The sequence below is a fragment of the Littorina saxatilis genome, linkage group LG16 (genome assembly GCF_037325665.1).
Source record: "Littorina saxatilis isolate snail1 linkage group LG16, US_GU_Lsax_2.0, whole genome shotgun sequence".
Lineage (NCBI taxonomy): Eukaryota > Metazoa > Mollusca > Gastropoda > Littorinimorpha > Littorinidae > Littorina > Littorina saxatilis.
This window is the reverse complement of record NC_090260.1, coordinates 5,686,996-5,698,898: the sequence shown is the minus strand read 5'-3', so window position 1 is coordinate 5,698,898 and position 11,903 is coordinate 5,686,996. Positions and strand designations below refer to the sequence as shown.

General features: G+C 43.7%; 2 protein-coding genes across 2 annotated transcripts in view; both read left to right on the top strand.

The window, feature by feature from the left end:
• LOC138950247 (uncharacterized) overlaps nt 1-11,903 on the top strand; it is a 796,434-nt gene that overhangs the window by 24,464 nt on the left and 760,067 nt on the right. The window lies entirely within an intron of this gene.
• Nucleotides 8,795-11,416, top strand: LOC138950234 (uncharacterized). The gene is made up of 2 exons (XM_070321968.1): nt 8,795-9,172; nt 9,946-11,416. Exons 1-2 carry the CDS (start codon nt 8,818-8,820, stop codon nt 10,368-10,370), a joined length of 780 nt encoding a protein of 259 aa, XP_070178069.1. The 5' UTR covers nt 8,795-8,817; the 3' UTR covers nt 10,371-11,416.

Sequence of the window (11,903 nt, the reverse complement as noted above, 5' to 3'; positions counted from 1 at the left end):
GTGTGAGTGTGTGTTTGTGCGTGTGTGTGTGTGTGTGTGTGTGACGGTGTGTGTGTGGTGGTGGTGTGTGAGTGTGTGTTTGTGTGTGTGTGTGTGTGTGTGTGTGTGGTGTGTGTGTGTGAGCACAAAGTATTCCTACGTGTATTTTGCAAATGCACAGTTAACAAGTTTGAAAATATCTCATGTCATCTCCAACAAACGGCTTAATTCACACACACGCACGCACAAAACATAATGAATCTTATATGTACGACTACCTCAGTTGTAAAAACACACACAACACGTTTACATGCACAACTGGTGATATAAAACACAATTTTAAAAACAATGTTTTTTAATCAAATTTAAACAAAAAAAGTAATACTTAGCTGATAAGTTATATCAATAAAACAATAAAAATAAAAACACAAAATGCATGTATACTATTACTACTATACTGTACCGCAGTACTATGTACTGTAGAAATATAGTACAAAGTACCACAGTGTACCATAGTACAAAGTACTTCGTACCATAGTACTACTGTAGTACAAGGTACAGCACAAAAAAGTACCAAAGTACAAAGTACTAGGTACTATAGTACTACTGTAGTACATGGTACATTCAATAAAAAGTACCATAGTACAAAGTACTAGGTACTATAGTACTACTGTAGTACATGGTACATTCACTAAAAAGTACCATAGTATAACTGTTCAAAAAAAGAAACGCATAGTTGCTACTTGCCAAATTTGTTTTATTTTTCGAAAAAATTAACAGAAAATCCAATATTTAGATTATTTGTTTGAAATTTGGTATGGACACAGTTGAATGCACACACAGTTCATTTGCATCTTCAAATCAATAAGTCAATCAATACGATTGGGTGCCGAGGCTGTCAAGTCAGTAGGGGGTGTGACTGCCTTGAGCAGCAACAACTGCCCGGCCGGCGGCACCTTCTGGGCATGGACTGGATCAGATGCCGGATATCTTGCTGTGGGATGGTGTCCCACTCCTCCTGAAGTGCCTGCAATAGATCGCGGTGATTTGCCGGCGCTTCTTCTCGCCGGCGCACACGTCTGTCCAATTCATCCCAGAGGTGTTCTATCGGGTTCATGTCTGGCGACTTGGATGGCCAGGGAAGCACCTGGACATGGTGGTCGGTGAGGAACTGGGTGGTGAGTCGTGCTGTGTGCGGGCGAGCGTTGTCCTGCTGGAATATGGCATCCTGGTCAGCCAGAAGAGGAAGGGCGTGTGGGCGCAGAATTTCCTCCACGTATCGCTGGGCAGTTATGCGCCCTTGGACGTGCACCAGGGTGCTCCTTCCAGCGGTATTGATCGCCCCCACACCATGACGCCTCCACCACCATGAACGGGTGCCTCATCCACACAGTTGGGCGCGTAACGTTCGTTTACTCTCCGGTAGACCCTCCTCCGACCATCATGTCGCTGGAGCAGGAAGTAGGACTCGTCGCTGAACCACACGTGTCTCCAGTGATTCCGGACGGTCCAGCGAAGGTGCTGGTTGCCCCACTGCACTCGGTTCTGGCGATGGCGGCGGGTGAGGACAGCTCCTCTGTGAGGTCTGCGAGCTCTCAAACCAGCTTCATGCAGGCGGTTCCGCACGGTCTGGTCCGATAATCGCTGTGGCCCGGGGAGAGCCTGGACAGAAGATGAGGCCGACAGGAAACGATTCCGGAGGTGGCGGAGCCGTATGAAGTGGTCGTGGGCAGCAGTTGTCGCCCTTGGTCTTCCCGCTCGTGGCAAGTCAGCAACGGAGCCAGTGGCTTGAAACCTGACCCACAGTCTACTGATGGTGCTCTGGGACACGTGGAAGTGCCTGGCGATTGCACTTTGACTTTGGCCTGCTTGTAAACGACCCAATGCAATTTGGCGGTCTTCTCTGCTCAATCGGGCCATCTTTCGTCGCTGAATTGTCGTCTGATTTCTTTGTGGCGAACAATCCGCTTTTATGGGTTTTGGAAGACATGGTGAGAGCTCAATATTCCCCGAGTTTCACGAGATTACACTGAAGCATGACGAGTGGTCATGCCAAATGAGCAATTTTGACATTGTAGCCACTGATAACGCATGCGTCACGTGCAGAGCTCACTTGTGGCAATGGACGAAAGGTCGACGACCAGATAAACATTTTCTGCAGTTTGGTGAATATCCTTGTAGCCATATAACTAAATTAACCAAATATTACAAGCTATGCGTTTCTTTTTTTGAACAGTATAGTTGAGAAAAGGAACACACACCACGCACACACACAAACACAAGAAACACACAACACAAACACACACGCAGCAAAAGCAAGCTGAACAAGAATAAGAACACGGCCTTCTCAAAAGGACAACAGAGATATTTGATAAATACTTCCCACAAAAAAAAAAAGAAAAAAAAAAGTTACTTTTCTTTCTATGAATCGCTTCTCGGTACACCTTTTTCGGGTGATAGTGACCACAATAGTTCTGTCGACAGCGCTGCTGTAGACGATGCCTATAATCTAGTCTCGGACGCTCAGACAACTATTTTGATAGAGGATACACCATATAAAACTGATAATAGAAACGGCCGTGTAACCAATACTGCATTTACCCATTATCGTGACACTGCAAAAGACATGGATGATAGCGGCATTTATATTGCTTGTGGTTGGAATGCGTACGAGGATAAAGTTATACATGAAATGGATAGCAGCAGTTTATACGATACATTGCATGATAAAAACCCTCTTATGTCCAGCAATGATAGTTGTATGTTTCAAATGAACGAGCGTGCGGTCGAGAGTGGGGAGGGGGAAAGTGAGGGAGAAAGTGAGAACGAGAGCGGTACGAATGGAAATGATCAAGAACAGTGTGAAGCTGATGGTGGTGGTGAGAATGGTGACGGTGGTGACGAGGTGGCGGATGCGTCAAATTTAAATGGCACTGATCGATCTGATGACGTTGAACAATTTTCTAATTCATTATCTTTTCTTCATTGGAATGTTTGCGGTATCTTGTCAAAATTAGACGATCCCGAGTTTGTCGATTTTCTTTCTTCTTATGACATTGTTTGTCTAGTAGAGACGTTTGTTCTAACTTTCGAGTCATGTCTTTTTAATGACCATACGGTTTTCGTCAAGCCAGCAGTCAAATTGACGCGGCAGGGAAGATGTTCGGGTGGGGTGATATGTCTAATACGGAATAATATTATCCCTCACGTTACACAGTTGGAAAGTGATAGCCACTACTTCCTTTCGTTTGTTCTGCATACAGAGTACTTTAGGTTCACTAAGGACATTTTGCTTTTCTGTGCATGCATTCCACCTGAACATTCACCGTATTATACTGCTTTTGATTTTGAAAATGAAATAAATATTTTAAAATCATGCTTGGCGGATAGTCTTTTGTCTTTGGATGATGTAGATGTAATCGGATGTGGTGACCTGAATTCTAGGACCTCGGATATTACACCTGATTATAAAATCTGGGTCACCATGATCAGTGTCCACATCATTAACAGATGACATGATATTCTCCCTCCACCATAACATTTCGGTTTTGGCTTCAGCAGAGAACTCCACAGAGGAGTCATAATCATTATTGTTTTGCTTCAAAGCAGCAATTTTATCTTGTTCCATGCATCTGTACCAGAGAGGACCAAATTTCACCGCCTGAAAAGCAGACACTACTTGCCCAATGAACTTTGCGAGTGTTCTTACTGTGGCATACCCCTGATGTAACAGCTCAGTGGCTAGTTTATGTATCCTTTCCTTCCTCTCTGTTGTTCAAGTGACTGTCATGTCCTCTGAATTAATTTCAACCCCAAGATATCTTATATTATGGGAAGGTATCAAAACAGATTTCACCGGATGCACAACAAATCCTAATTTTTCCAGAAGAGACAATGACTCTTTTACATTTTGCACACATTCTTTTTCAGAATCTCCAAAAAGCAATGTATCATCAATGAAGATTGTTGAAAGAAATCCTAGTCTATGTAACTGGGCCATGACTGGTTTCAGTAACTTTGTGAACAAACGTGGACAGGGTGCTAGTCCGTTTGGGCACGCAGTGAAAACAAAATCTTCTCCTTTCCAGAGAAACTTCAAATATTTCTGAGATGCTTTATTTACCGGCACTGAAAAATAAGCATCTTTGAGATCCAAAGAACAGAAGAAGCAATTTCTGGTGACTAGCTCCAAAGCTGTCTTCAGTGTTTCCATTTTGAAATGCTGATAAATCATGTTTTCATTCAAATCTCTCAGATTTAAAATTAATCTCCATGTATTATTCTTTTTTGGTCTCACAAAAATTGGAGACAGAAAATCATCCTCCGAGTGATCTGTTTTTCTTATCACCCCTTTTTGTAGAAGTTCGACAATTTCTGAATCAATTGCTGTTCTCTGTTCTTTGGAAAAATTATAGTTTTGGGGATTTTTTCTCTGTACAGACTACAGGGGTCTCTGTGAAATCAATATTTATCCCTTGTACCATTTCCAAAATGTCTTTATCTATTGAGACTTCCTTCCAAGATGGAAGGCAGTAACGAATTTGACCTGCTTGAAAATGATCTGCTTGTTCCTGTAATCTATTTTTAATGTTTCAACTTCATCATAAAACTCCCTCACCTCTTTGTCTTTGCGCACATCGGGAGTTTTTGAAACTTCTGTGTCTACTGTTTTCCTCTGAATTTTCCGAATCCCCGATTCTGACCTCTCCCCCGAGCTCTGGGACTGAAAGACTGCCCTCGTTGATTTCTGTATGTGTTCCCTTGACCTAAAAAAAAGGCCTACCACCTTGCCCCTTGCGCTGGTATGGTTGGAAACGATTGTTGTAGCTTGAAGTGTGCGGAGTTTTCATCTTGTAATTCTCCTTAGCACCTTTGATCGTTTTCTCGATATCCCCGCCTAAAAGCATGTCACGACTCGGAAGGTTATCGTTTGTGCAAATAGCTGCCATGTCCTTTGGCAGAACGCGAGCTAATTGGTATTTACGGCGGATGCTGAGCTCTTGCTGCGCTGTTCCCAACAGACAGATAACATCACCACACGCGGACAACATCCCATTCAGTTCTGCCCTGAATTTCGTACTCTCTACTGTCACGGTACTACGATTGCTGTTGTCAGTGCACCCCTCTTTTGTGAAGGTGTGAAGTTTGCTTGTTGCCGTAACAAGTGCTGCGGTTGATTTAGAAATCAGCTTCTGTACATTGAGCAGTCGCGTGTCATTTTGTCTTGCACCTCTGTCGAGATTTGCTTTCCCTATCACCTCCTCATTAAGGATAGGAGCCTTTATTTCCACACAGTTTGCCGGAATAAGGATACTTTCCATCTTGTCCTTGAGCTTTTGGTCTCGTAATTTGACAGTGAATCTGCTTTTAGTGATGTTTGCGAGCTTCTCATCCACTACACCGCCTATTTTCTCTTCAACTTCCAAATCTGCCTCCATCGCAGCACAAATATCATCAAGCTGATCCCCTGACTGAGCTGATGCTTTGACGCAAAAGTCAAATTCTGATTCTGTTGAAACCTCTGCCACAGAACCTCTGCCGGTCAACAATAGCTTCATTTTTCTTCACGTTTTCCACGGTAGCACCGCTGGAAAAAAAATCTCCGATAGCAACACCGGTAGCACCGCATGAAACGGAGAAAGACTGATCACCAAGATCACTGTTTTCAGATTGATTTTCATCATCATCATTGTTACGAAAGAGATCGTCATATTTCGATTCCAGAGATTTCAGTTTATCCAAAAGCGGGCTCATGATCGACCCCATCAAATCACGCACAGTTTCCACCATTTCATTGTTAATGTTTTTACCACCACTTGTACTAGCAGACTCCGCGTCCTTTTTTGCTGCGGAATCCGCCATCTTCAAAAAATAGAAACCGGCAGCGTCCGGCGTGAAATTTAATCATGAAATATCAGTTCTCACCTTGACTCATCCGAGCTAATGACATCGTCCTCACGAAACATAACACTCTGAGGCACACATCACAAAGAAAAAAGTTCACCCAACACATGTATAGTAATCCAAATGAATAATCCATTTCTATGAGCACGGAAACATTCTGAAAGCTTCCTGGTTACGCGCGAAACCAAAAGTGATTGGTTGCGCATGCGTCCTCTCTAATCATTAGAAATTGCCGTCTAGTCTGTGTACCGAGACTAAATGGATATAGAATGTGCATTATCCCCCCTCTGCTTCTTTCTCTCTGTAAACTTGTAGGGCTAGTTATTTTTCGGTAACTTACCCAACAACCAAAATCACTTACCCAACAACGGGCCTGAATCCTCGATAGCTCATGGGTAGAGACTGTACACATTGTGGATCTACTTTTTGCGACTCAAAAGTTCAGAACACTCTAACGTACAAAATATACATTTCTGGAGCAAACAATACAACCATACCGCATTTAAACCAGCAACTACAGCTAGGCTTGAACACATGCATCTCAATATAAAATCCATGAGTTTGGTTGTTTTCTGAATTCAGATCTGCCGTGCACAATCGTTTATCGCTAGCAAGATTCCAAGGAAAAGTAACTCTCATACTTTGTCTAGCGACACGAGTAGTTCCCCTTCCAGATTTCGGCTGCATCGACAAGACTGCAATCCGACGGTCAGTTTTCAACAATATTTCATTTTATAAACAGATCACACGCAATCAATTGCAAACATTTAATCAACTTGAAGAACATGCAGCGGTTTCATACACTATTTTGCCCCAGAAAACTAAACTTCATACAGTTTTTAGCGTTGGAACACGGGTGTAAAACTTCGTCTGCTAGTCACATTTGAGGAAAGAACATTTCCTGAGCGATACCAAAACATGAACAGAACACACACTATCTGCCTTTACCGCCACAGCAGAATGACAACATAACTGTGTACTTGATTTTAGTTCAAAACATGGAAACTGACAAGAAGTGTGAACAAATTTGAATGATTTGCACGGAACTATACAACCGCGCATTAATCGATCGCCTGCGCAGGTAGACTGGTTGGGTGAATATGATTTGATCAAACTTTCGCACAAAAACTCCTCTTTTCTTTGAATAACTGAAGAAAGGAGGGATAAAGAGGTTACATACCTCGTCTCAGTGATTATCAAAAATAATGGTCTCAGTTCGCGGTCATGAAAAAGCTCGCTGAAGCTCGCATTTTTCATGATCCGCTAACTTCGACCATTATTTTTGATAATCACTGAGACTCGGCATGTAACCTCTACTTATTCCCCCCTCTGCTTCTTTACCTCTGTAAACTTGTAGAGCTAGTTATTTTTCGATAATGACCCAGCAACCAAACAAATAACGAGCCAGCAACAGCCTGAATCCTCGATAGTGCAATGGGTTGAGAAGCTGTTCTGTTTCGGTACTACTTTTGCGACTGAAAAGTTCCGAACGCTCTATACGTACGAAGTATACATCTCTGGAGCAAACAATACAAACATACCGCATTTAAATTAACAACTACAGGCCTGAACACATGAATCTCCATATAAAATCCATGAGTTCGGTTGTTTTCTGAATCTAGATCTGCCGTGCACAAACCGTTCATCACAAGCAAATTCCCAAGGCAAGTAACTCATACTCTGGCGACAAGAGTAGTTCCCCTTCTTTTAACGCAGTTTCTTCGACAACACTGACTGCAATCCGACGGTCAGTTTTCAACAATATTTCATTTTATAAACAGATCACACGCAACCAAATGCACACATCTCATCAATTTATTAAAACAACATAAAGCGGTTTCATACACTATTTTCCCCAGAAAACTAAACTTCATACAGTAATTAACGTTGGAACACGGGTGCAAAAGTTCGTCTGCTAGTCCCATTTGACGAAAGAACATTTACTAAGCGATACTAAAACATAAACAGAACACACAATATCTGCCTTTACCGCCACAGCAGAATAACAGCATATCTGTGTACTTGATTTTAGTCCAAAACAGGGAAACTGAAAAGAAGTGTTAACAGAATGGAATGATTTGCACGGAACTATACAACCGCGCATTAATCAATCGCCTGCGCAGGTTGACTGGTTGAGTGATTCGGATTCGATCAAACTTTCGCACAAAAACTCCTGTTTTTTTGGAATAACTGAAGAAAGGAGGAATAAAGAGGTTACACACCTCGTCTCAGTGATTATTAAAAATAATGGTCTCAGTTCGCGGTCATGAAAAAGCTCGCTGAAGCTCGCATTTTTCATGATCCGCTAACTTCGACCATTATTTTTAATAATCACTGAGACTCGGCATGTAACCTCTACGTCAACGACTGTCACTGTGTCGGGTACTGATCAGTGATGTCAAAAGTCTTTCCCATCAGGCGCCACCCTTTGTTTGTCTGCCATGCGGCTGAACAGATCGCTAAATATTTTGCCTGGAGTCTGATGACAGGTAAATCATATTTACCTTACTCTCTTTACGTCGTGTGAGTTTTTACGTCACTCCGTTTACGTCTTTTGCACTATTACGTCATTTCATATCTGTGTCTCTGCACTTTTGGTTTTATTTGGTTTCATGGAGAATACACGCCAGAGAATGGAGAGATACAGGCAGCACGATTTACCGTGTGGCTTCCTTTTGCAGGGTTACTTCATCAAATCAGTATTCGTAATTTACAAGTGAACACACTGACACACCTGTCTGTTCTGTTACAGTGACGTCATGGCAGAGATCTACAGGTCGTTGAAACAACGGGGTATTGTATACACACTGACACACACCTGTCTGTTCTGTTACAGTGACGTACGTCATGGCAGAGATCTACAGGGCGTTAAAACAACGGGGTATTGTATACACATGACATACCTGTCTGTTCTGTTACAGTGACGTCATCACAATGATATACAAGGCGTTGAAACAACGGCACATAACGGTCAGCCTGTGGGCGGCCGGCGTGTTGCTTGAACTACCTGCCGACATGGAGCGTTATGTGCACCACCTGACGCAGCCCCTGAGGTCGCCACCCAGTGTGGTGAGAGAGGTGGAGCAGGCTGATGATATGCAGGGAGGAAGGGTCCCGGCATACACCGCGCCGCCTGTCGCCCCGCCCTCTGACGGGCCCCCCGTGGTGACAGTTGATCATCTCTACAGCGAGTGTGGGGGTGACACACAGGGACATGAGGGTGACTGGCCATGGCGGTGTGAGAGATGCGGGCAGCTGGTGGCCGACTTGCTCACCACGCTGCGTGTCGGTCAGTACACCTCTGTCTGTCTGTCTGTCTGTCTGCCTGACTGCCTGTCTGTCTGTATGTCTGTATGTATGTCTGTCTGCCTGTCTGTCTGCCTATCTGTCTGCCTATCTGTCTGCCTATCTGTCTGTCTGCCTGTCTGTCTGTCTGTCTGTCTGTCTGCCTCTCTGTCTGTCTGTCTGTCTGTCTGTCTTTCTGTCTGTCTGTCTGTCTGTCTTTCTGTCTGCCTGTCTCTGTCTCTGAGAAAACAAGAAGTGTGATTCAGTTGATTGTGCAACATTTTGATGACATCATTTTATTGAAATAAATGTAGATAATTACGTCATGTTTCTGTGACCTCGTTACGAAATAACGTCACCAGTCTGTCTGGGTGAGGTGTTTGACACTGAATAAAACATTTTTTTGTGTGTGTGCATGCAGGTGGTTGTCGCGCTGCTGGTGTAGATGTCGTCCCTGTTCACGGGTCGCTGACGCCGGTGATGGCGTAAGAGTCAGACATGGGTCGTCGTTGATGTTTGTGTTGTGGTTGTTGCTGCTGCTGCTGGTGTCGTCGTCGTTGTTGTCGCTGCTGCTGCTGGTGAAGTTGTCGTTGATGTTGTTGTCCGAGATGTCTTCGTTGTCGTCGTCGCTGTTGTTGCTGATTGTGTTGTCGTCGTTGTCGTTGTTGCTGGGGATGATGGCGTTGTCTTCATCATCGTTGTTGTTTTCGTTGCAGTTGGCGATGATGTATTTCACACAACGACGATGTGGTGTTGACGGTGTGTGTGATGTTTCAGGTTGCCATGACCACGCTCCCCACGGGCAGGGCGGCCTCACCTTCAATGACGTCTTTGTGCTGGGTAACATGAAGTGTGACACAGACACAACGGATGATCACCCCTACTCACCAGCAGCCTTCATCCGGGGCCTTGAGTCACGCGGCGTCCCCACCCGTAAGGTGGATCGTCACGACACAGCGGCCGTAAGACAACTGGCGGAAGTGACGTCTGCTCCCACAGGTGAAGAGAGAGCGGCAGGTAGGGGTCGAGACGAGGCGGTGACGGTGGCCAATGAGAACATAGTGTGGGGCTTGGAGAGACCCATCGTCGTCTACCTGGACAATGTTTGGGATAGTCTGTGTTGTGCTGACCCTACCGGCCGCGTGAGATCCATGTCGCGGTCCACGGCCCAGGTGATCTGGGTGAAGTATGTTAAGAGATAGACAGCAAGACCGAGTGACACCCACATCTCGTCACCGCCACCACCAACACCTGTCTCTCCTTTACCTCCCGGCTACCTCCAACAGCAACAACAACAACGACAACAACAGCAACATCAACAACAACAACAGCAACGTCTACAACATCTACAACAAGTAAAACAGCAACGGACTTATTTGCTTCGTGACTTAAGACAGAACAGTACCTGCCGTCACCCCCTGCCGCTCTCTGACAACGACGACAACATCCTCATCGCCTCCACCACCATCACCGCCACACACCGACTCCAACAACAACAATAACTACAACAAAGACTTCAACAACTAAAAGCAAGAAGTTTTATTGAGTCTATTCAACTAAAACTTAGCACAACAGCCCTAGGAACCTGCCCCTCTCTGACAACGACGACAACATCATCATCGTCACCTCCACCACGACATCAACCATCATCATCATCACCACCGACAAAACACCTTGCGTGAAATTTCGTCTTTATAAAACACAGGGAAAATTCATTTAGAACATTGATTTTCCTTCAAAGTCAGGAGTTTGATGACGTCAAATCTAAACAAGGTCATCAACAAATGACGTCACAAACATACCATTTCCTTGTTGAGTGGAGAATCTGTGTGTATGGAAAGGGACGTAACCCTGTTTACCAAAGAGAGAGAGAGAGAGAGAGAGAGAGAGAGAGAGAGAGAGAGAGAGAGAGAGAAAGAGAGAGAGAGAGAGAGAGAAAAAGAAAGAGAGAGAGAGAGAGAATAAATAAGATAAAATCAATATTTATGAGCTTTATGATATACGCATTTGCTGCTTTTTGAACAACAAAACAAACGATGTAACGGTAACAATTAACGCATAATGTCACAATCATTTGCAATTCAAAAAAAAAAGTATCATTTTTGTTTCGACAAAACAAAGAGAGAGAAAGCGAGAGAGAAAGACAGACAGAGATGAGAGAAGACATTCGTGTTCATCTCTCAATGTCTGCCACAGAGAAATGTCGGTTGACATTTTACAGAAATGAGAACACATAACACATCGCAAACAGTGTGAACACTCTGCCACTCATACCAAAGGAAATTCAACCTGAGAATATCACGTTCAGCTAACTATTGTATATATCCTGACAGAGCACCTGTAACATACACACAACTATTGTTTAACTGACCATAATGTGTGTAATCTAACATGTAAATAACTTTGCAATTTTTGTAAATTTGATGTTGAGCGATGTATTGACTGTTTCCAACATGTTCTGTCGTGTACAGTTTCCTTTGTGTGAGAAAAGTAATACATTCTACGTTTGAATTTTAAAAATCTGGTTTGTTAAACTTCGATATGCATCTGTGTGAGTGTGTGTATGTGAGTGTGTGTCTCTGTGTCTGTCTGTCTGTCTGTCTGTGTGTCTGTCTGTCTGTCTGTCAAATATAACGTCATCAAAGAAAAACGTTTCATAAAGATCTGTGGTGTGATTTTGTAAGCACACACACACACACACAATCCTCAGATGAAAAAAAATCACATTCAATCGA

Coding starts and splice junctions, on each gene's coding strand:
- LOC138950234 (XM_070321968.1), top strand. CDS start 8,818: ATGATATACAAGGCGTTGAAACAACGGCACATAACGGTCAGCCTGTGG. Junction 9,173..9,945: donor GCTCACCACGCTGCGTGTCG/GTCAGTACACCT, acceptor GTGATGTTTCAG/GTTGCCATGACCACGCTCCC.